This window comes from Neophocaena asiaeorientalis, unplaced genomic scaffold, assembly GCF_003031525.2.
Source record: "Neophocaena asiaeorientalis asiaeorientalis breed wild unplaced genomic scaffold, Neophocaena_asiaeorientalis_V1.1 scaffold32, whole genome shotgun sequence".
Taxonomy (NCBI): domain Eukaryota; kingdom Metazoa; phylum Chordata; class Mammalia; order Artiodactyla; family Phocoenidae; genus Neophocaena; species Neophocaena asiaeorientalis.
Genome location: NW_020185327.1, coordinates 6,481,043 through 6,506,815, shown reverse-complemented (window position 1 = coordinate 6,506,815; position 25,773 = coordinate 6,481,043). Strand labels below are relative to the sequence as shown.

General features: G+C 35.8%; 1 protein-coding gene across 3 annotated transcripts in view; it reads right to left on the bottom strand.

Annotated features, from left to right (window-relative positions):
• The window catches only part of SLC35F5 (solute carrier family 35 member F5), a 59,281-nt gene that overhangs the window by 11,066 nt on the left and 22,442 nt on the right, over positions 1-25,773 (bottom strand). For 2 of the 3 annotated variants that reach the window (XM_024734481.1, XM_024734480.1), the window contains 9 exons: positions 22,924-23,067; positions 20,098-20,160; positions 18,141-18,222; positions 17,168-17,358; positions 12,214-12,295; positions 11,383-11,470; positions 9,380-9,444; positions 6,886-6,990; positions 3,541-3,700 (listed from right to left, as the gene is read on the bottom strand). In XM_024734481.1, the coding sequence (XP_024590249.1) occupies positions 3,541-3,700; positions 6,886-6,990; positions 9,380-9,444; positions 11,383-11,470; positions 12,214-12,295; positions 17,168-17,358; positions 18,141-18,222; positions 20,098-20,160; positions 22,924-23,067 (980 nt within the window). Of the gene's footprint in view, positions 1-3,540; positions 3,701-6,885; positions 6,991-9,379; positions 9,445-11,382; positions 11,471-12,213; positions 12,296-17,167; positions 17,359-18,140; positions 18,223-20,097; positions 20,161-22,923; positions 23,068-25,773 lie in introns of those variants that run through there. The other variant, XR_003001741.1, reaches the window with a different exon arrangement.

Below are 25,773 nucleotides of genomic sequence, written 5' to 3'. Positions count from 1 at the left end.
TTAAATTAATTAATTAATTTTTTTATTGGCCACACTGCAAGACTTGCAGGTGGGATCTTAGTTCCAGGACCAGGAATCAAACCGGGGCCCCCGCAGTGAAAGCGCTGAGTCCTAACCACTGGACCACCAGGGAATTCTCTTGTTGTTGTTGTTTTCTTAATGCAGTATATGTTCTTAGAGATTTATAATGCAAAGTAGAATCACACTGAGTCTGAGATGAAGTATTAAAAACCCTGTTTGACTTATACCAGCTTTTCCCAATTTAGCTGATGGCTGAATACATCTGATTTTTTTTTAATTAATTAATTTACTTATTTATTTTTTGGCCGAGGCACGCGGCACGCAGGATCTTAGTTCCCTAACCAGGGATCGAACCTGTGCCCCCTGCAGTGGAAGCGCAGAGTCCTAACCACCAGACCACCAGGGAATTTCCCATTTGATCTATTATTCATTCAACATGCTCCAGGAAATGCTAAGACAGAGGACTAGGTGGATAATCTCACATCTATACTAGCAATACAATATATGGAGTTAACAGTGCACTTAAAAAAGTTTTTTTCCAATAAATAATGAGTGACAAGTACACATCTTTAATTTCCAAAAAATTCACAACTGCACTTCTAAATCTTTAGTATACTACTCAGCACCTGATTATATATGCTGAAGTTTGTTGTCTGTTTATAGTTAAACATACAATAATCTTGCCTTCCTAGAAAGAAATCATCATATACGTGAAGGTTATGACTTCTGATTTAACTATTTTTAATGATCTAAAAAGGTATAAAATACATAGATATGCTCCTTATAATTGTTTTGAATTACCAACAACACATAGAATTGAAGGGGTATGAAGTTTGTTTCATTACTGACTAACTTACTGCTTTTGAGCTGTAACCATAAGTACTCTTAAATGCTTGAGTGTAGAAGTATATCTGAAAAATAAACCTTTTTGAGGTCCTGAAAAATCCACCCCAGGTAAGGATAAACATAGCTTTGATCATAATGTATGATCCTGAGTGTCCAGTTTAGTCAACAATAAACACTCATATACACAGTTGGGAATATACATTGTGTTCCTTCTGTAGAGAATGACTTTACAATTCTCTCAAAATCAAAAGTCTACACGTTTGGGGCTTCCCTAGTGGCGCAGTGGTTGAGAGTCCGCCTGTCGATGCAGGGGACACGGGTTCGTGCCCCGGTCCGGGAAGATCCCACGTGCCGTGGAGCGGCTGGGCCCGTGAGCCATGGCCGCTGGGCCTGCGTGTCCAGAGCCTGTGCTGCGCAGCGGGAGAGACCACAACAGTGAAAGGCCTGCGTACCGCAGAAAAAATAAAAAGTCTACACGCTTGATTCAGTCTTTTCAGTATTTATCCTATAGAATACTTACATGTATATGCAAAAACATATATGAGGATGTTCAATGCCATATTATTTACAAAGCAGAAGACTACAAACTAAAATGTCTCTCAAGAAGGAACTCGTAAAACACATTATGTTCTATGCATTATGTTACATAATAGATTGGAGCATAACAGATTAGAGTACTACATAGGCTTTAAAAAAATGAATCTAGTGGCTGATATGTAAAGATTTACAAGACAGTAATTTGTGTACAGAATGATATCCATAGTTTGCATGTTAAAAATAAAACAAATTGGAGTGGGGAGGATTAAGAGACTGATAACACACTTCTGTATATACAGACAATTTTGCAGAAGGCTTAGAAGTTAATAGTGGTTGCCTCTGGGGAAAAGAAATGAAAATGTGGGGCAGAAGGGAGATTACCTTTTCATTGTAATCCATTTTGTACACTTTTGTATGGATTACTCTCTTAATTTAAAAAAAGTTAAATACAAAAAGAATAAAAATATTTCAAAACATGTTATTTATTATTTAGCTATAAAATTTTCCAAGGGAGCAAACTCAGGAAAGCTCACATAATAGAGAGATTACATATGTCACAACTCATATTCATTCAACCCCAAAGCCTACATTAAAATCTGCTGACATAATGAAACTCTAGTGTATATATTTATTAAAAATAACTCTCTCGATAAATGAGTATTTTAATATTTGTAAATTTGTGGTATAGTCCATGTTTATTATGAGTCTCAATGTAATACGAACCATACTAGCTAAACCTTTCTCTCGTCTAATATCCAAAAATTTTTTTAAATTACTTCTTTCAAATACGTAAAAACTCCTTGCTTTGAAATTTTCTAATCTAAGCTAAACTTAGAAAAGTAGGGAGTACAAACTTCTGTTAAAATACAGTGAGTGCATAATTGTTTAAAGCATATGGTTCACCGGGTTGAACCCTATGAAACTGCCATCAAAAATGGTTTAAGATCAACAATCCTTATGGTGCAACTAAGTTCAATCAAAACACTACCAGTAAGCAGTTTCATCTGCCCAGAACCAAGAGTGGAAAGAGGCAAGAGAAATGATAGAACAAAAGAAGTGATAGGACAAAAGAATGCGACATATGGTATATATTAATATATAAAAGAAAATATATAATTCTTTTTGGTTAAAAAAACCGAGCACCTCAACTAATTTGTACAAAATGAGCAGATTTTAATACCAAAGAGTTTTAGATCAGCAAAGGAATTTAATTACACAAATTACTACATACAAAGTAAATCTTTAAGTACTACACGAAAGGGAGTGAGTACAGAGGATATCAAGAAAATAAAGATATTTCCTTAATTGGAGAGGGGAAAGAAATGTAGGCAGAGCATTAAGGAAGACTTGATGGAAAAGGCTATTTTTGTTGCAGTCTTTTGCAAGGGAAAACTAGTCAGTAGTCTTAAATGGTATATAATAAAATACATTTAGGAGTTTAGGTTACAATTTGTGTTTCTTTTTAAGTTCGTATTAGATGGAAACAGGAGTAAGTATTAAGCTCTCTATTTGAAGTTTTCTTAAACTCCATATATGATACTGCTGTCAAACTATTTTAAGATTATTATCATATATCAACATAGTTGATATTACAACATATCAAACTACGTTAAAATCTCAAGTTAATCAGAGCTTAGGGTTTATATATCTGCCTCACTCATATGAAAAGTCCTGAGAATAAACAAAACAAAAAAGTCTATGAGCAACCAAACAGACATTCCAAAGTCTCCTGAATAAGCAAAGTCCCCAGATTCCCACTTAGAATTCATGTATTCATACCTGGGATACACATCTCCTAAGTGCGACTGTCCATTAGATAATGATGCCTTTAATTAGCATAACACTCTACTTTCTAAAACATTCTATAAATTCAGATCATTCATGTTCATTTATTCGTTCAGCAAAGTTCACGAGCTCCTTCTATGTGCAAGCCACTACTCTATGCAATGGGTACACAGAAATTAAAAACAAAACAGTTCCTGCTCTAATGGGGTTACTGTATTAAGCTGTAAGTGTGTGCGGTGGGAAGGTGCGCAGGAGGGGCCATCAGAAGACAGAAGAAATAGAGATGCTTAAACTAGCCAAAAGTCAATAAACTCATAACTAATAAATCATAGGGTAATAAACAGTACATACCACAACCACAGGAACTCTGAGAGCACTGTTCCAATAAGGCCATTAATGATAATGCACATTAATACTACTTTATTGGGAAACTCAAAGTCCTCAAATCCAGTATAATGAAGTAAAAAGAAACCTGGCCATAAGAGCAGCAGATTAAAGAGACCTACAAAACCTAAACATGTATAAAAGAGAGAAAAGTTAGTAACTGTGATTTATTTCAATTTTCCAAACTTATATCTCTACAATAAGAAAACGTTAGATTTTGCACAAAGGGCTTCAACAGGTTTCCTTAACTGAAATTTCTGTTACTTTTTTTTTTTTCCTGTTACTTTTGTTTTTAAGTAAGTCTTATGGAGAGATCAACACAAGAAGAAACTTTATCAAGCAACTGGTGATCACTGAGTCTTCAAGGTTCAACTATCCCACTGTATGGAGCAACTACTGCAGAACAAACCACTTAGAACAATTCAGAAAGAAGGGTTGCTAATCTTAGATTATAATAATGTAATGTCCTAGAACTTAAAGGAATAACTGGTGCATGTATGTGTGTGTGTATTCAGCCTAAATTATTAAGAGGAACTAGACGGTTTACTCTCTGATTCGAATCACATTTATGTTTAAAGCACCCGTGCTATGCTAGGAATAATGGAGGAGGGTCCCCTAAAAAGATAAAATTTTTGCTTCCCGCCTTCCCAAGAGCTCATAAGCTAGTCTGTGAGATTACATACATACGCCAATAGCTATTCAAGTATGAACTAAGCATGGACTATGTGTAAAGGAAGGCTATAATATTTAGTGGTTAAGTGTGTGTGTGCTCTGCAGTCTGATTGCCCTGGGTTCCAATCCCAGCTCTACCATTCACTAGTACTGTAATCTTTAGGCAAACTTTAGGCAAGATGCTCAGCCTCTTGTAAACCTCAGTTTTCCAATCTATAAGTGTAAAACAATATTTAATTAGGTTACTAGGAAGATTTGACAAACATAAAATACAACACAGTACATGGCATGGAGTAAATAGTTAATAAAGGCTAGCTATTATTATTATAGAAACATAAGCTTATATAAGACTACAACATGTGTATGTAAAGAAAAAAATATTATAATCTTATAGTAGTTTTTATTGGACTTTGTATATAGTTTAACACCACAATTCCACTACGAGATCCAGAGGTAACTATAGAGCTTTCCTAAAAGAAAATTAAATTACAGTAGGTATGTATTTTATATTTGCTGCTAAATAATAAACTAGTATTCAGGATGCCTAGTTAAATCTTAATAGGGCTGGAGCACCTACTCTCATCTGCTGCTGAAGACTCACAAGACCTGCCTTCTCTGAAGGACTGTCTTGGACAGCGACCAAGTCTGCCTTTCCCCGGAAGTCCCCACCCCTCCCCACTCCACACCCTGCGCAGCCGAATCCTAATGGCTCTAGGCCAGGACAGCTCTGAGGAGTGCCTAGACATATTACCTGCTCCCACTGTGCTCCCTGCCCAGGGACCTGCAATGAGCTGGGCCACGCCTCAACTGTACCAGAGATCGCGTGGTTCTCTCCCCTTCTCTATTCTTCTCCTCTCACGCCCTTGCCAGTCTTTCCTGCAGAGCACCCCTTCAATGGATCTCCCGCACCAAATCCCCGTCTCATACCCTGCTTCTAGGAAACCCAAGTTAAGACATCTAGTGATAAAAATAAAAAGGAACAAAACAACACACGTACAGAAGGCTTGTATAGTATTAAAAAGTTGTTCTAATTAAAACAGCAAAATTTGGCATTATCAAGAACCAAATCTCTTTTCTGTTCCCTGAACTATGAAACCTATGAAAACCCACATTTAGTAACAACTTTTGGATCTAGAGATAAAAGATCCAAATCACTTCACCTGTTCTCTAGACCCTCCAGAAGGCAGCCACATGCACTTCTGCTCTTCCCTAAAGTGAACACTCCAGCACAATGGACCTACTCACTGTTCCCTGCTATGCTCTGCTCACATCCCAGTGCCGAAAGAACCCTCCACGTCCCAACCCTAACTACTACTTCTCCAATCCTATCTATTCTAAAGCCCATGTCAAATTCATATTGCTTTCCATATCATGGCACATATGAAGATTAACCAAGTTATATGTCTGTTACTACTCTCCAATAAGAGTAAATAAGCAATTTTTCTTGAAAGCTGCCAATCTTAAAAAAAAAACACTGTAAAACATTAACATTTTAATCCATTCCAGATGGAATTTTCTATGACTTTAAAATAAGACATCATTAAAATTATCTTCATATATAAAGTATACTTATTGAATTCTCTACTTGAAAGGAACTTGAGTGATCACCCAGTCTAGCGGCTTTTCAAAGGTTTTATTTTTGTTCATTTTTAGGTGAAGATATACAAACTATTTTTAGCAGAAAAATCATTTCTACAAATTAAATTATAATGCTAAAAAACCAACAAAGCAGAATTGCTCCAGCAGAAGCAGCAAAGGAGTCTGAGAACCAGACTCACACGTGCAATGCCACCTCCTTCCAACCTTCCCAGGATCCTCCGTAAATCAGCTACTAACCTAGTCCAATCTTCTCATTTTCAGATGAGTATGAGATAAATGAAGTTATAACAGCTAGAGTCCATGTCCTGGTTCCCTGTAAGCTGCACTTTGAATTCTCATCACCATGCTTCTTTATCTATTGATATTCAGATATCTTTTGTAAGATATCTTGTCAATGTGTTCTTCTTTTGCAATCCTAGATATCACAAGTTCTTTACTGAGCTGATTTCAGGCAAAGGAGAATTTATAAATCATATTAGGCATTTACCAAAATTAAGAATTGATGCCAGAAACTATAACTGGATAATTTGAAAATCTATGTCATAAAAGAATCTGAGTCTTAAAGTGCAAATGGAAAACCTTCAAAAGACCTACAATTTTTAGTAAAAACAAGTACATAGACTGAAACAGTATTATACGTATCATTTTGGGGCAGTTTCCCCAATCTTACACTTCAAAAAAGGCAAAATGCATAATACAACAGGCATACACTCACATACTTATAACAGCATAACCTGTCATATCAGTGAGGAAAATATCTGATTCACAGGCTGAAGACATTAATTTGAAAAAGGTGTTAGACGGAATGTCTTTACCTCACACTGAGGGAATGAGCGTTTCCTCACAGGTGCACAACTATGCAGAACAAGGTAAGAGAAAAACATTGAGATTGGACTTCATAATCTTTAAAATCTAATGGTTTTAAAGAATCATATGGGGGAGTGGGGAGGAAGACTTCCCTATTCCCTCCAAAAAACAAAAATGAAAACCCTAAGTTAATCATTCAGAGTAAATAGCCTCACAAGTTAAACATAGTCTTACCAAAGAACATTGGAATATCCAATTTATCTTCTCTGTCTACTTTTCTCTTGATCATAACAATATAGACAGCATAGAGCAGGGCTCCAACAAGAGACCAAATGGAACCTGTAAAAATCAAGATAATAATTTAAAGCATCTGTTCATTAACTCATTTACCACACACTTATTTAAAATCTGACACAGTCAGCTCCTATTTCAAGAAATCAGTATTCAAATATGAAAAGATAAAGCATAACCCACCTTATCCATGGCCTCCAGGAATATAGGAAAGAGTTTAAAGTATAAACAAATAAATGCAAAAACATTCACCTCAATGATCTAACCAATGTTATACATGTTATATTACCAACTTTTTGGTATTTAATTTTGAAATGCATACTTCATATTGTCCCCTACATAAGCAATTATGACACGTGACACAGCCAACTTAACAAGGCTTCCTTCCCTCTCTAAGCTGTTGTTTATATTGTTCTCCCCACTGCTATGTATAATTTTTAATATACATTCTACCACCATTTTGAAGACCCTATTAAAGTCCCACCACTGCCACCAAGCATCCTCTTTCTACTCCACTGAATTTCCATCCTTGTCTTCTATTTTAGATAATGTAATACTTACTATAGTTAAATATAGTGTTATTTTATTCTCTAGGGGCTTTATTTTGTTAATCATATATTATTGATTAAAATCAAAAACTCCTTGACAACTGTAAACACATAATGTATACTTTTTAATGTTCTAAAATATCTAACATAATGTAGGGCTCACAGTACCTGCATAATAAATATGGATTCTCTTTAATATATTAACTCGCAAGAACATTTAAGTAAGCCTTTAAAAGCAGCTGTATAGGGCTTCCCTGGTGGCGCAGTGGTTGAGAGTCTGCCTGCTGATGCAGGGGACACGGGTTCGTGCCCCGGTCCGGGAAGATCCCACATGCCGTGGAGCGGCAGCCTGCGTGTCCGGAGCCTGTGCTCCGCAACGGGAGAGGCCACAGCAGTGAGAGGCCCGCGTACCGCAAAAAACCGAAATAAACAAACAATAAAAACAGCTGTTAAAGGTGCTATCTGCCTGGTGACCATATTCAATACTTTAATCAATTATCCAAAAGTCCAGTGTTTCATTAAATCTATTTATTATTACTATTACTACTAAACTATTTTTAAAAAGCAAAGGGAAAGCCTGTCAACAAAATCTCTCACACACACACAACAAATATACATATTGTTTTACACATACAGATCTGCTCTGGGTGAGAAAGAGGTAAGGCAGTTCAAGACACAGCTCCCTGGGCAGTAACCAGGAATAGTTTAGAAAGCACTGTTGTATTTAATAAACTTTAAATGTCTAAAGAAAGTATCCAGAAGGAGGGACTTCCCTGGTGGCCCAGCAGTTGAGACTCCACGCTCCCAATGCAGGGGACCCAGGTTCAATACCTGGTCAGGGAGCTAGATCCTGCATGCTGCAACTAAAGATCCCACATGCCACAACTAAAGATTCCGCATGCTGCAACTAAGATCCTGCATGCTTCAACTAATAGCCAGCGCAGCCAAGTAAATAAATAAATGAATATTTTTAAAAATAAATAAAAAATAAAGTATCCAGAAGGAAACCAGTTAAGCTAGATTTTGATTACCCTTCTTTTGTTAAATCTAAACAATGGATCAAAAACGACGTGTTTACTGTAGTAGTAACTGTTTCAGGCAAGAATCAAAAGTGAATGACAAAATTAGCAGGCAGGTACAAGCATGATGGATAGGATATATGTATAGCCTCAGTATCTCTTACAAGATGATTATTAATTACAAAGGGAAAAATCAGTAACTACACTAGAGCAACCTGACACACCACTTTAAAATTAATGTCACCAGTAATGGGACAAATCAACATCATGTGCCTTCTGATATGATATACTTATCAGGATACGATATCACTTCCATGGTATTCTTGCCAAAAATGCACAACATAAATTTAACCATAAGGAAATATCAGACAAACTCAGATTGAAGGACATTCTACGAAACAAGTGGACAGTATCCTCCAAAAATATTAAAGTTATGAAAGACAAGAAAAGACTGAGGGATAGTTCCAGATTAAAGAAAACTAAGGAAACATGACAACTAAATGCAATAAATGATGTTGGACCAGGAAAAGAACATTAGTGGAAAAAATGGTGAAATCTGAAAAGGATCTACAGACTAAATAAAAATTATTGTAATCACTGTTAATTCCTGATTTTTAAACCTGTACTGTAGTTATGTACATTGTAAATAGTTAAGAGAATCGGGGGGAGTGCTATATGAGAGTTCTGTGAAATATTTTTAATTTTTTTACATTATTTCCAAAGGAAAAGTTAAAGAAAAATAGGCCTTGTTAGTGCTCACCCTGTGTGTGTGTGTATGCACGCACGTGTGTGGACATGCACATGCATGATGACATGCACAGAACTTTTCTTGTATACTCTAACAGAAAGAATGCAGAATCAGATACTTACCTATTGGGTCTCTTCCAGCAGATTTTTCAGACTCTGACAGGTTTACCAGCACAACACCTCCGATGCTATGAGAATAACAGTCATTACTGACAAGTAAAATAATAAATTCCTTCAAAAGACTAACCTCAAAGATCAAAATTATTTACAAGTAATAAAGACTAATCTCAACTTTGGGTAAAACTATCAAAGAATGAATGATTTAATTAATAATATCTAACAATATTATCGGTATAGTATAAGTGCTATACTTATATTAACTCATTTAATCCACATAAAATGCCCAATATTACCTTATAAGGAAGGTATTATTATTATTATCATTCCCATTGTACACATGAGAAAATTATACATAATGCACAAAGAAATGAAGTGACTTGACCAAAATCACACAGCTGGGATTGAAACGCAGGCAGTCTACTTCCAGAGTTCAGTGTTCTTACCTGCTATGCTATCTTCTGCCTTTCAATTAGGAAAAAATTAACCAACTTGTCATCCCTCTTCCAATCTTTTTTGGCAATGTACAAATATCAAAACCCATATAAACCTAGCAATGGCACTAACTCTCACTGGTAAAACCAAAATTAATGGTAAAACTATCCTTAAATATTTAAATAACTAAATTAATCCCATTATTTTAATGTAAAAATAAGACCAAGTTAAGGATGTAGAGAAATCAAGATGTTATTCCTTCATTCAACTGTTGCTTATTAGCTAAACTTCAGGTTAAGCAATGAACAAGAGAGATGTGGTTCCTGTCCTCATGCAGCCTTATACTGTCTTTCTATTTCTATGTATCTTTCTACTTTCATTAAGACAATGAAAAGTTAGAAATAGGCATGAATTTTGAACAAAGTTGGATAAACCTCATCACTTCCCTATGACAAGTATACTGTATTTCCCTAATGCAAAAATATGTTTGGCTAAAACATGGGCCAATCATGCAAAAAGAATAAATTCCTAGTGTCCATAGTCTACATGGTAAATTAGTTGGTTCAACCAGATTGCCCATGGAAACTACCATGGTCAAGTTACCCTTATATCTAAAAGAGAGAAACACCACTTATGTGATTGCCAGTCTCTACGATAATTGCCAGTCTCTACGATAATCACTTTCTATATACATCCTTCCAAACTTTAAAACAAGACTGCAAAGTAGTAGATGATATTATCATCATTTTGTCATCTAGGAAATCCTCTCAGAGAGTTTAGGGCAAGTGCCCAGGGGCAAAAAGCAGAGCTCTGATTCAAACCCAGCTCTGATAGTTCAGAAACACTAATCTTTCTGGTAAATTATTCTGCTACCTTCTCTGATTTCTGATTTTCTCTCACAAAAAAAACAGCTTCATCAAACCAACATGTCTGTTTTGAGTATTGACTGTGAGCAAAGCTTTATGCTAGGCCTTTGATGACACACAGAAGTAGAAAACAAGGTTCTGACCTTCAAGGGTTTATAATCTCGTAGGGATACAAAGTTAAATAAAGTAAAAGATTTAAGTTAGTCATTAATGATACTTATGTATTGTGTTACAAACAGTAATATAAAATTGCCAGATAATTTATACAGAAATAATCGAAAGATTGAGGCTGAGACAATCAGATAAGACCGCAGGTTAGATTTCCAGAAGTGGGAGAAGTGAAAACTGAAAACTAAACAAAAAGCGGAACTTGTTTTAGGAAAAGGAAACAGAAACTTGGGAGCTTATGAGGATTAACATCCAGTTAAACGTGAATGTCAGTACAATACTTAGCAGTCCACAGTCGCGTGAATGGGAACCAAAGCTGCTCTGGGGTCCTCCCTCCAGTTACCCTCCCCAGGAAGGTTTCAAAAACTAGCCAAGGATGTGATGCAGAGCTGAGTAGCATAATGTCCCTTTAAAACCTTTTATCCTCATCTATCTTTGCCTATACAGTATATTACAGTATATATCATCTATCATTACCAGAAATGCTTTAAACATTGCATTTTTAAGCAGAATAAACTAGCTATTACACTATATTCTTACCTTAAAATTACAGCTAATAGTTTAGAAAGAGTAAATCTATCTCCACTGTTACTTGGAAACATTGCAGCAAGGATTAAGGTAAAAAGTCCTATGGAGAGAAAAGGATAAAAAAAAAGATACATTAGCTTAAATACTGTCAAAATTATTTATTACCAACTTGACTGTTTAAATAAGTTAATTAGACACCTAACTTTTAAACTAATTTTTGTCATTTTTAAATGACTAAGACTGCAGTTACCTAGGCTGAAATGTTCAGAGATCACACATGAAAACAGCCTCCAAATGAAACCATGTTTGTTTCAACAGTACAGATCAAGTACAGTCCTGTTTATTTTAAAACTAATAAGAGAGCTAAACTGAGCATTTAGAGTAACATTCTGACCTCATCATAATCAAGCATGTGAACTAAAGTTATTTTTACAGCTTCAAAAATACTTTTTTTATCTTCCAGATTTGGAAGGTGATTCAATTTTAAAAATAAAACACCTTTCATAGGGCAAATTATAGTTATGAAATAAGCAATTACATTTAGCCAAAGGGTTGAAAAAAAGATCTTTAGAAAGAATATGTGAAAGGAAAGATAGCTACAATACAGAGTCAGCCTATAAAACTTTAATATATTGTTGTATAAAAAATACTGTAAAGTATTGGAAGGAATATAAATAGCACAAGGCTATGGCACAAAAGTTAAAGATTAAATAGTAGTTATACCAATACACATTAGAAAGAATGAAATAATTTAAAACAAGATAAAAATATATGTATATGTACACATATATATCAGAAATAGGTCTTGAGTTATAATACAGATTTTGAAGACAAATTTCTTACCAGAAGTTGAGGACAAAATATTAACTATAGCAACTTTTGTGTCTGAAAGTGCTTCTTGATATGACAAATTTGCCAAAAACCACTAAAGAAATAGAAAATAAAGTGAAACCTAATAAATGACTTTTTATATTTGTCATTATAATTTATAGTCCCCTCCTTTTTTTCTCCCTCTAAATACTGCTATCATAAGTTTTAAAATCTGCTTTGTACTGAAAAGTCACAGGCCCAAAAACAAGACAAACATTTATATCAGACCTAATATCTTTGCTATCCAATTTCCCTTAAGAAATTAACAACAGTTGGTTAAAAATTAGCACTGGTCAGGCTTTTTTAAAAATTAGGGTAAATTTAATATCAAATCAACATTGAAATTTGCTTTATCCAAGCACTGATAGTACTCTATTAAGTTTATCTAAATCAAATTTAGGTTGGGGGGAATTCTCAAACATTGAAATACGTACAGATGAATATAACATGATGAGAAATCGACTGAACAAGGTGATGCCTAAGGGGATGGATGGAACTAGCCAGATGGATAGACAAAAGGTTATATTCACTTTGGGAATTTTTAAGTGTCCAAGAAATTGTGAATTTACTGGCTAACTGTGATTGTTTCTCTGATTCTCAGTTTTGAGACATAATATAAAGAGGTCTCATAACTTTGAATATAATGAAGGAAGTTTTCCAGCTATGAGGATTTTTTTCTTTTTTCCCTTTTGCTTGTCTAGGCTAGGTTATTCTTATATTCCCAACCCTGTGCCTACTTTGATTTAGAGAATAAGAAATAGGACCTCTTTTGATGAAGCCTGGTGTGTGTGTGTGTGTGTACGTGCATCCAAAGTTCATTTATTTTTACTGCTATCAGATAATCTAATACAGTTTACCACAACTCATCCATTTTTCTGTTGATGAACACTTTTTGACTATTTCAAACAATGCTACCAAGAATATTCTAGCATGTGCCTCCTGGGGCATATATGCATGAGTGCCCCTAATGTAGTATATACTAAGAAGCAGATTGCTGGGTCAAAGTAAATTAACTGCTTGTCTAACTGTTTTCTGTTACTTAAACAGACTGACTGGATAATCATATTCTACTGGAGAATGACTTGTCTCTATTAAGGGAGGGACATCTCTTGATATCTCTCAGAACTTGTAGTTAAGTGAGAAGTATAGTTATTAGCATTTATATTTCAAAGAAGCAGTATAGACACATGATCTTAGAGCTAGATCTTACTGCTAGGAGGCAGCAGATGGCTGAGTGTCTAGAAGTCTTCATTCAGTATACACTGTACTCAAAGCTAAAGCCAGACTCTGATTCCATCTGTAGTCCTCTGACTTCCTAATTTCACTTGACTATCTAAATAAGAAAATGAGGTTAGCAACTGGTAAGATGGGCAATATCAAATATATATGACAACAGGGGCCACAATCTGCTTGCAGTTGAAGTGCTAAAAAAGAAGCAGAGGGCTTCCCTGGTGGCGCAGTGGTTAGGAGTCCGCCTGCCGATGCAGGGGACATGGGTTCACGCCCCGGTCCGGGAAGATCCCACATGCTGCGGAGCGGCTGGGCCCGTGAGCAATGGCCGCTGGGCCTGCGCATCCGGAGCCTGTGCTCCGCAACGCGAGAGGCCACAACAGTGACGGGCCCGTGTACCGCAAAAAAAAAAGCAGCAGAAGATTCTGCCCTTAATTATCTTTTGGAGATCCTCTACAAGAATAGGCCATGCTTGTGGGGTGATAATTAGCTTTCTTGACCCACTTTCCTTACCACTTTAATACTTAAATACTGTGCTCATTTTCCAAACAATCTTACTGGTCTCTGCTAATGTGAGATAAAGAAATAAAAACAGACAACTTAGATTGCAGGAATTCAAAGAGTATAACTACTCCTCATTAGCTATGAACTCTTTCCAGAAAGATCTTCCCATTCTCCAGCTCTCCCCAAACTCCATTCTCTGGCTTTCAAACCCAAGGCAGCCTCATCACAAAAGAAGACCATCTCAACTGCCCTCTGGTAAAAATTATCTTTACAATGTTTCCTTTCATTATTCCAGAGTTGAGGACAACCACTTACTAATAATTAAGCTGTCACAAATAATTTATATAGTATTTCATTATTTCATGAGTGATAATTCATTTTAAAATTAGCATAAAAGCCTGTATGACCTAAATTACATCTTACAGAAAAAATTAAAACACCATAAGTCCTAATGAGACAAGAATTAAAGGACTGGCAAATACAGTAATCATTAACTCCTTTTGACCTGCAATGTACAATACAGTAGCCACTAGCCACATGTGACTACTAAGCAAATGAAATGTGGCTACATTGAATTGAAGTGTTTAGAAATTGAAATAAAAATTGAAATGAAACAGAAACAGAAATTGAAATGCTTAAAAATGGAAATGTTTAGATTTTAGTACAAAGAATGTAAACTATCTCATCAATAATTTTTATATTGATAATATTTTGAAGTGTTTTACATATAGTGGGTTAAATAAAAATATAGTATTAAGGGACTTCCCTGGTGGCGCAGTAGTTAAGAATCTGCCTGCTAATACAGGGGACATGGGTTCGAGCCCTGGTCTGGGAAGATCCCACATGCCCCGGATCAACTACTGAGTCGGCGCTCTAGAGCCCGCGAGACACAACTACTGAGCCTGCATGCCACAACTACTGAAGCCCACGTGCCTAGAGCCCATGCTCCGCAACAGGAGAAGCCACCACAATGAGAAGCTCCGCACTGCAACAAAGAGTAACCCCCACTCGCCGCAACTAGAGAAAGCCCGCGCGTAGCAACGAAGACCCAACACAACCAAATAAATTAATCAAAAAAAAAATATATATATATATAGTATTAAAAGTAACTTGTTTCTCTCTCTTTTTTTTAATGTGGCTACTAGAAAATTTAAAAATACCTATGTGACCTGCATTTGCACATTATATTTCTATTGAACAGCATTGCTCTAGAGCTCATCCAAGCTTATCACTCTATGAAGTCGGGTTTCTAAAAAGATATATACCTGGACTATATTACTCTGACTTTCTACAGAAATGCCTTTACTTAAGATTAACACAGCTCCCTGCTCTTATAACTTACTTAAGGTTGATTTTTCAAGAAAGACTATTAAAGGTGGAAGCAACGTAAGTGTACATCAATGGATGAATGGATAAACAAAATGTGGTATATACATACAGTGGAATATTACATAGCCTTAAAAATGAAAAATATTCTGACACATGCTACAAAGATGAACCTTAAAGACACTGTGCTAAGTGAAATAAGCCAGTCACCAAAGGAAAAATACTGTATAATTCCATTCATATGAGGTGCACAGAGCAGTCAAATTCACAGAGACAGAAAGTAGAACAGTGGCTGTCAAGGGCTAGGGAGGTGGGAAAGAGAAGTTGTCATTTAATGGGTATAGTTTTAGTTTTGCAAGATGAAAAAAGTTCTGCTGATAGACAGTGGTGATGGTTGCAAAACAGTGTGAATGTATTTAATGCCAGTGAACTGTACACTTAAAAATAGTCAAAACAGTAAGTTTTATGGTAGGTATATTTTACCACAATTTTTCTAAAAGGCTGTTATCTGTACGTATCTACCTGTAAATCTGCTATACAGAATACTGCCTTTCTACATAAGAACCTATGAAATATATTCTCTCAGTTTTGAGTTAGGAAAAGTTTATTTTATCAATAGATGACAAACTGTGTAACTCAGGAAGTTTTCCTTTTTTCCTTTCTGCCCATTTGTCTAGAGATGAACTGTGTGCTTTCTTTCTTTCTTTCAATGGAAGTTCCTGATATAATCAACCCATTCCACAGCCAGTTTGCACCCTACACAGACATTATCTGTTTAGTCTGGCTCTTATCCACCCCTCCTTTTTAAACTTTTACTTTATAGATCCTTTTATCGTGTTTCCCCTCGTCTCCTTTAAAAATTAGGAGATATAATTAATAAATCTTAGTCTTGCCTTATTTAAAACAAGCAAACTGAAATCACAATAGCATAATCCAAATATATGAGCCTTTAAATTAACTTTATTACAATATGTAATTATCATATTACAACTCCCAAAGATTCTTTTATTTGTACTCCTGAATATATTAATCAAGGTATCACTAAAACAGAGGTTATTCAGTTAGAGGATGGTGAAAAATTGGCTATGCAGTAAATATGAGAGGCAAAACTGTAAAGTAAAAAAAGCTTATAATCAGGCTAATAATATTGACATTAGCATTGTATTACCTAGTGGTTTAAAATGCTCAGTATAAATTTGAACCTTAAAGGCCCATACTAAACCACCTTGGAATAGTCTACTTCCAATGATACATATAGAAAAGAGCACTGAAATTCATTTTTTTAATTGTAAATCAGAGTTTACTAACTCAGACAAGTTATCTAATCCCAGATTAGCCCAAAATAATATTTTATTTGCTATATGAATATTTTATTGAAACATTAAGCATATTTTTGTTTCTATATTAAAATAATTAAGAAGCCATGAACTATATTATAAGAAACAATGAAAAAATGTTTACTATGAGTACTTATAAAATATTTGACCACATTTATATGAATTTAAAATAAAACCTCAAAAGGACTTATTTGAAGAAATTAATGCAATCAATGCAAACTCTTATCTGGACATTTACTAGTGCTTGTATGTATCATAGTGTGAAATAACTCTATTCGTTATTCTGACCATGAGGCAATGTCAAATTCTAAATATACATGAGTGGTTGTAGTGTATAGTATTTATTGAATTCTTTTACGTATGCCTAGTATTTATTACTTTTAACACTCTAATTTCCCTATGATAGCAGATAACAGAGTTTAAAGTCATGACTAAAGCAACCTAATAGTCTTAAACTTTAATACTATATTGTTGGTATGTCTACTGTCTTAAAAGTCAAATTCCAAACATATAATAAAGAGAAGACTTACCACAAAGCAAAAAAAAAAGCTAATTTTTGCTACTTGAGTTGCAGTTAGTTTCCCCACAGTTTTGAGTAAGGATTCTTGTTCTTTCACGGTAGGATATGACATGCGAGACAACTTAGCTTCCAATGCATGGCTTGATGGAAGCTGTCGAATCTCCATGATATTACTAAACCTTACACGAGACTTTTTGGGAGCTTGGAAGGAAAAGTAAAGTATAAAATCATTAAACATTTCCCCTCGCATCCAAAAAATGTCACAAGTTTTAATTTACTTATAAATGCATATTATTTAACCCATCTATAATCATATTTGAACAGTCAAAAAAAACCCAGTTAAATTATTACATGGGACAGCTCTGCTCATTCAAAAGAGTTGGTAGGAAAAATGTTTCCATCTATAAAAAATTTTGAAGGTTTTAAAATGAGACCAATATTCAACAAAGTTTCAAACAACTGCCTGGTTCAGGATTATAGTATGATTATTATTTTAGCATTTGTAGTAAAAGTTTATTTGGATTTTTCCGCATAGATATCCAATTTATGAGAATTATTTTCCTGGTCAAGCACACAGAACATTCTTCTGTAGTTCCATTCCTTGAAAGAGAATATCGTGGATGAATACTGTACGTTACATTGAAGCTGGCATTCTTTACCATGTTCAAAGAACCAGCAAAACTCCTGTAATTTGCTATCAAGGTCTTTGACGGCCTGGTTGAAGAGGATACTGTTCATTAATAAATATATCTCCATATACATAATAACACCATAGAGATTTCTGGTATTTGGAAGTTATTTCCATTGAATTAATAAAAACATCCAGTCAACTGGACAACTACAGGCTGAGCCAACACCACATGGAACAGAAGAACTGCCAGGTGATCCCAGGCAACCCACAGAACCACTAAGTTTTGGGATGGCTTGAATGAAGCTAAAACTTCCACCCACTTCTAAGTTATGAAATTCTAAGTTTTGCTTACATTTTTCAGTATCAATGTTTGTGTTCTCAGGTTTTTCACTCGGAAGATCATGAAATTTCACAGGAACATAAAGAGGTTCACTCTGGAATGCAGCAAAAACAGGAACAAATATAAACAAGTATAATAGCTGATATACTGGCTAAATTTAAGTGGATGGTATATAGACACAGATACCACCCAAAACAGGACTGTTCACCACCGTGTTTATACAGCATCATTTTCCCAAAATGCATTTTCAAGACTTATACAGGAAACTCAAATGATCCACCCAGGTACAATGACACAAAGAATCAATTTAAAGCTTAGAAATGTAATCACACAGCACTGGCACATTATGATATTTAATTTTTAAATGTCATAAAAACAGACCTCTCTCAGCTAACAGATTATCTCCCATTCCTTTTCATTCATTCTTTTAACATATAAATATTGAGCTCCTACTATGTCAGGTGCTGTTCTAGGTCGTAGGGATATAAGAGCGAATAGAGACAAAGTCTCTGTCCTCAGTGATATAAAATAATCTAGTGGTAGACAACAGAATTAAAGCCAGGTTTGTCTAACCATGCTCTAAAAGTCTACATTTTTAAGTGGTTCTAAATCCCCCAAATGTTTTTGTAAATGTTCTTCAGATGATCTGTATTTAAGGCACAATTCTGTTAATTTAAGAAACAAGGCTGTTTCTTAAATTAACATAAAGTATTTTTTATTTCTTTAATTTATCTTTAACTCCTGATACAGACTTTGCCAATGAAAAATATTCAGTAAATGAAGAGACAATAGGATTTGGAAATAGATGGAGTCTCATTGTTGCATTGAACTTTTCATCATAGCATTTGGCCTAGAACAATTTGACGTGTCCATCTTACAGATAATAGAAAAAAATAGTAGAAGAGTAGGCTGCCATCTCAACTCTGTCTTCTACACTGATAGAGAAAACTGATATTAGTCTTGTTTTTGTTTTTTTCTGTTTTTTGTTTGTTTGTTTTTTGGGGTTTTTTGGCCGCACAGCGAAGCTTGCAGGATCTTAGTCCCTCAACCAGGGATCAAACCCGCGCTCTCGGTAGTGAAAGCGCAGAGTCCTAACCACTGAACCACCAGGGAATTAGTCTTGTTGATGCTTAGGATCCCAGAGAAAAGAAATGAAATTTTCTCTAAGCTTCACAAACCATTCACAGCACCCGGTAAGCTACCTTGCAAGCAACTGTAGTTCTAAAAGTCAGAGAAACAAAAAACTGTACTGTCAGAAACAAAAAACTGTCAGTAAGGTCACCAAGCTAGTGCTTCATAAATTGGTTATTAAATTTTAGAGTTGACTTTAAAATTTTTCTCAGATAGAATGCCACGTTTGGAATAATATATTTTAAAGAGACGCCTTAGTAATGGTGTAAAAAGAAAAGATTTTTACATACTCTCTCTCCAACAAGATAATAAATGCTTAAATAGAGTGACTGATAATTCCTTCATATGCTTGCTTATTATCTGTCTCCCTCCCTTCCCCAAACACACACTCACACACTAGAACATAAGCTGTATTTTGAGAGTCTAAAACAAGTGTTTAACATACGTTAAGTGCTCTTAAAAATCTGTGAAATGAATAAGCAAACTGCTTATAGAGTCTCAGTGTCAAGTAAATGTATTTGTTTCTAAGTGGTAATAATATAATAACAAACATGAAGTGACAAAGTTGGTAAGAAACAAAGGACAAAGGACTTCCTTTACTATTTTCAGTCCTTAACTAATTTCCTATTCCCTTCTCTCCCCAGAGGTGGCTGAATTGCTTACTTTTAGGTCTCAGGTATCTCTAAGAAAGTACCAAATTACAACTCTCATGGAGAGCAGCCAACATTGAGATATATTTTTATTTTAATATAGCTGTGGTGCTATCAACGCTATTTCAGTCCTTCCCGCCATGGTCAACTCCACCCGCTCTCTTCCTGAGGAGAGAAGAAACACTTACCAAAGAACTATTCATAGTTGTATCTGTTGTGCAAGCAGCAAAGTAACCTTCAGCATCTGCAAACTACCAATAGTGAGACATAAAATTCAATTAAACTCATGAAATAAAGTAGAACTAATGTGAGTCACAGCTCAAAGGAATAGAACCAAAAATCCAGAGCAGACCTATAAGGGTTTATAATCATTATTTTTTTTAAAAGACACCAATTGTACTTGAACATTTGTTACTTTTTTAAAAAATTTATTTATTTATTTTTGGCTGTGTTGGGCCTTCGTTTCTGTGCAAGGGCTTACTCTAGTTGTGGTAAGTGGGGGCCACTCTTCATTGCAGTGTGTGGGCCCCTCACTATCGCGGCCTCTCTTGTTGCGGAGCACAGGTTCCAGACGTGCAGGCTCAGTAGTTGTGGCTCACGGGCCCAGCCGCTCCGCGGCATGTGGGATCCTCCCAGACCAGGGCTCGAATCCACGTCCCCTGCACTAGCAGGCAGACTCTCAACCACTGCGCCACCAGGGAAGCCCTATAATCATTATTAATAATAACAGCAGCTAATGCCAAGTACTCAACCATGTAAGGTAAGTATTATCACCTTTATTTTATTGATGAAGAAATTGAGGATAAGAAATTTCATCTAAGTAACAGAACTAGGATTAAAGCCCAGTTTAGTCTAACTCTGAAATTAAGCCCTTTTCACAATATTATAATAACATTTCAGATCACCAGGGAGAGGATGGGTGGGTTAGTGAAGAAGACAAATAACATCTTAGCATTATCATGATAACAGTGTTAACCTCAAGAATCCCCTAAATGGATTCAGACACTGGACCACTTTGAGAACCAGTGTGCTAGTGCTGTAAAAGTATGCTTTTATTCACACCCACAACCACCCTATCATTTATCCCTGCTTAAAGTTTGAAGAGGTTAAATAACTTGCTAAAGATCACACAAGCAGCAAGTGACAGAACAAGATTCAAACACCAGAAGCCCATGCCCTTAAAAAACCCTTATAAATCAGTAAGAAAGAGTCAATGTAGAAAAATGGACAAGATATGGACAACTCACAAAAGAATTCTACTATGCAACAAATATATGAAAAACTAACCAAAAACACACAGATTAAACAAGATACCACTGTCTACCTATCATATTGGCAAAGCATTAGGGTCTTGCTAACAGTTCAATCTCATGCACTGCTAACAGACATGAATCAGGTGCAATTATTGTAGATGATAATTTAGCAAAAGGAATCAAAAGCTATATAATGACATTACTGTTTTATCCAGCAATTATACTTTTAGGAATTTATCCTAAGTAAATAACTACAGATGTGTACAAAGACATTCCTATTGAATTACAACAAAAGAGAAAGTGAAGGGACTTCCCTGGTGGCGTAGTGGTTAAGAACCCGCCTGCCAATGCAGGGGACACGGGTTCCAGCCCTGGTCCGGGAAGATCCCACATGCCGTGGAGCAACTAAGCCCGTGTGCCACAACTACTGAGCGTGTGCTCTAGAGCCCATAAGCCACAACTACTGAGCCTGTATGCCACAACTACTGAAGCCCACGTACCTAGAGCCTGTGCTCCGCAACAAGAGAAGCCACCGCAATGAGAAGCCCATGCACTGCAATGAAGAGGAGACTCTGCTCGCCGCAACTAGAGAAAGCCTGAGTGCAGCAACAAAGACCCAACGCAGCCAAAAATAAAAATAAATAAATTTATTTAAAAAAAATTGGGGAAAAGAAAAAAATGATTAAAATGGTAAATTTGATGTTATGTGTATTTTACCACAATTGTAAAAAGAGAGAGGATAGAGAATTAAAAAAGAAAAAAAAAAGGAAAAGGATTAATGTAAAAAAGAGTTTTATGGGCTTCCCTGGTGGTAGCGCAGTGGTTAGGAATCCACCTGCCAATGCAGGGGACACAGGTTAAAGCCCTGATCTGGGAAGATCCCATATGCTGCAAAGCAACTAAGCCTATGTGCCACAACTACTGAGCCTGTGTTCTAGAGCCTGCAAGCCACAACTACTGAGCCCGCATACCACAACTACTGAAGCCCGTGTGCCTAGAGTCCATGCTCCTCAACAAGAACAAGAGAAGCCACCGCAATGAGAAGCCCACGCACTGCAACAAAGAGTAGCCCCCGCTCACCACAACTAGAGAAAGCCCGCGCGCAGCAACGAAGACCCAACGCAGCCAAAAATAAATAAATAAATAAATGTGTAAAAAAGAAAAAAAAGAGAGAGTTTTATATTCTTCATTATCAAAAATTCAGTTTCTACTTCACGGAAGATACATCACTACATAAACTGCCATTTCTTTCAAAACTTAAAAACAAGCATTTTATGTGACATGAATGATGGAATATAATTTGATTAGCCAAACATCTGAAATATGCCCTGAAATATGTTTTCATTTTAACATATAAACTTTGAATTAGTTTGCTTCTACAATCAACTTTACAGCTAATTAGGTGATATTTATTTGATCTGCAAATGACCACAGACTCTAGATATTCTTCTTATCCTTTATCTTCCATCAACTTCTCCACATTAATTGATTTGGACTAGTTAAGTAAGTCTTAACAACTCAGAGCGTGTCATGAGGTAAGGGAAAGAAAGTGATTATGTACCTCTGACTTCTCACAAAACATTCTGATGCCAAGCTGATTAGAAGAGTAAATTTAAAAGTATGGACAAAAGCAAGTTTTTCTTATATCATGCTATCTTCACTCATTTAAAGAACAAGTTAAAATCTGACTGTTTTTCAAAAAACTAATAGTTTGAAAAAATTTACCCCCACTCCAACAAACACTTAAAATTTTAAACTTACAAAAGCAGCATGCTTTCCTCGAAATCCTCTTGTACACTGTTGTCTCCATGGCTTCCAAATTATAAAGCCCAAAAGGTACAGAACAAACATAGATGTTTTTGCAAAGGTACTGAAGAATGGTTTGTTGTACTGAGTAAAAACATACTGTGGAGGAAAAAGTTACAGAAACTGTGAGACAAACCTTATTACTCATTTCCAATAAAATACAGTTATTACATGATTTTTAACTCTAGAAGTTCATTTGGAAGGGAAAGATCAAAAGGGATTATAAAAATATTTTGAATTCATTTCTGAATATTGTATTTGCCTTGCATACAAAGGATAATATTTCCAAAACAAAGCAGCAACAACTTGCAAAACAACTTTTGTTCAATATTCACTGAAAACCTACCATGCAACAGTATCTATACTAGCAGCTAAGGAAAAATAAGACAGGATTTCCTGAGAGGAGATCTATAGATACAGATACAGATATACAGACATAGATATAGATATGAAGAATACACAGTGTAATGTGCTAATACCATGATGGGGGATACAGGGTACCATGGCAATACCAAAGAAAGATGGACCAGTTTGAACGTTACAGAAGTTTCCCAAAAGAAGCTATTCTTAATCTGTACCTGAAGGCCCAAACAGAGGAAACAGCATAAAGGGAGGCAATGAAACAGTATGGGGTATGAAGAAAACTGCATGAAGTTTAATGTTATTAGGAAGTTATACAACAACCTGTAATCATTGTTTTTTTTCAAATTGAACTATAGTTGATTTACAGTGTTGTGTTACTTTCAGGTGTACAGCCAAGTGATTCAGTTTTTTATATACATATATATATATTCTTTTTCAGATTCTTTTCCATTATAAGTTATTACAAAATACTGAATATAGTTCCCTGTGCTATACAGTAGATCCTTGTAATCCTCATTTAAATTGAAAATATCAGAATGAACTCATAATTTTTGTTTCCAAAAAAACCTAGTTATGTGCATTGAAAAGGCCTAGAAAAAAATGATAACCCAGAGAGGGCAGACGGCAGAAGGAAGAAGAACTACAATTCTGCAGCCTGTGGAAGGAAAACTACATTCACAGAAAGACAGACAAAATGGAAAGGCAGAGAACTTTGTACCAGATGAAGGAGCAAGATAAAATCCCACAAAAACAACTAAATGACGTGGAGATAGGCAACCTTCCAGAAAAAGAACTCAGAATAATGACAGTGGAGATGATCCAGGACCTCGGAAAAAGAATGGAGGCAAAGATCGAGAAGATGCAAGAAATGTTTAACAAAGACCTAAGAGAATTAAAGAACAAACAGAGATGAACAATACAATAACTGAAATGAAAACTGCAGTAGAAGGAATCGATAGCAGAATAAATGAGGCAGAAGAACGTATAAGTGACCTGGAAGATAGAATGGTGGAATTCACTGCTTTGGAACAGAATAAAAAAAAAGAATAAAAAGAAATGAAGACAGCCTTAAGAGACCTCTGGGACATTAAACGCAACAACATTCACATTATAGGGGTCTCAGAAGGAGAAGAGAGAAAGGACCCAAGAAAATACTTGAAGAGATTATAGTCGAAAACTTCCCTAACATGGGAAAGGAAATAGAAGCCAGAAGGGAGTGGCATGATACACTTAAACTGATGAAAGGGAAGAACCTACAACCAAGATTACTCCACCCTGCAAGGATCTCATTCAGATTTGACGGAGAGATCAAAAGCTTTACAGACAAGCAAAAGCTAAGAGATTTCAGCACCACGAAACCAGCTCTACAACAAGTGCTAAAGGAACTTCTCTAAGTAGGAAACACAAAAGAAGAAAAGGAACTACAAAAACAAACCCAAAACAATTAAGAAAATGGTCATAGGAACATACATATCCATAATTACCTTAAACGTGAATGGATTAAATGCTCCAACAAAAAGACACAGGCTTGCTGAATGGATACAAAAACAAGACCCATATATATGCTGTCTACAAGAGACCCACTTCAGACCTAGGGACACATACATACTGAAAGTGAGGGGATGGAAAAAGATATTCCATGTAAATGGAAATCAAAAGAAAGCTGGAGTAGCAATACTCATATCAGATAAAATAGACTTTAAAATAAAGAATGTTACAAGAGATAAGGAAGGAAGTACATAATGATCAAGGGATCAATCCAAGAAAAACATATAACAATTATAGATACATATGCACCCAACAAAGGAGCAACACAATACATAAGGGAACTGCTAACAGCTATAAAAGAGGAAATTGGGCTTCCCTAGTGGTGCAGTGGTTGAGAGGCAACCTGCCAATGTAGGGGACATGGGTTCATGCCCTGGTCCGGGAAGATCCCACATGCCACGGAGCAGCTGGGCCCATAAGCTGTGGCCGCTGAACCTGCGCGTCCGGAGCCTATGCTCCGCAACGGGAGAGGCCACCACAGTGAGAGGCCCGCGTAAAGCAAAAAAAAAAAAACAAAAAAAAATCTTCTAACGAACAAAAGCCCAGGACCAGATGGCTTCACAGGTGAATTCTATCAAACATTTAAAGAAGAGCTAACACCCATCCTTCTCAAACTCTTCCAAAAAATTGCAGAGGAAGGAATACTCCCAAACTCATTCTACGAGGCCACCATCACCCTGATACCAAAACCAGATACTACCAGAAAACAAAGATACCACAAAAAAAGAAAATTACAGACCAATATCACTGATGAATATAGATGCAAAAATCCTCAACAAAATACTAGCAAACAGAATCCAGACAGCAATCAGTGAAGAAAAAGAAATAAAAGGAATCCAAATTGGAAAAGAAGTAAAGCTGTAACTGTTTGCAGATGACATGATACTGTACATA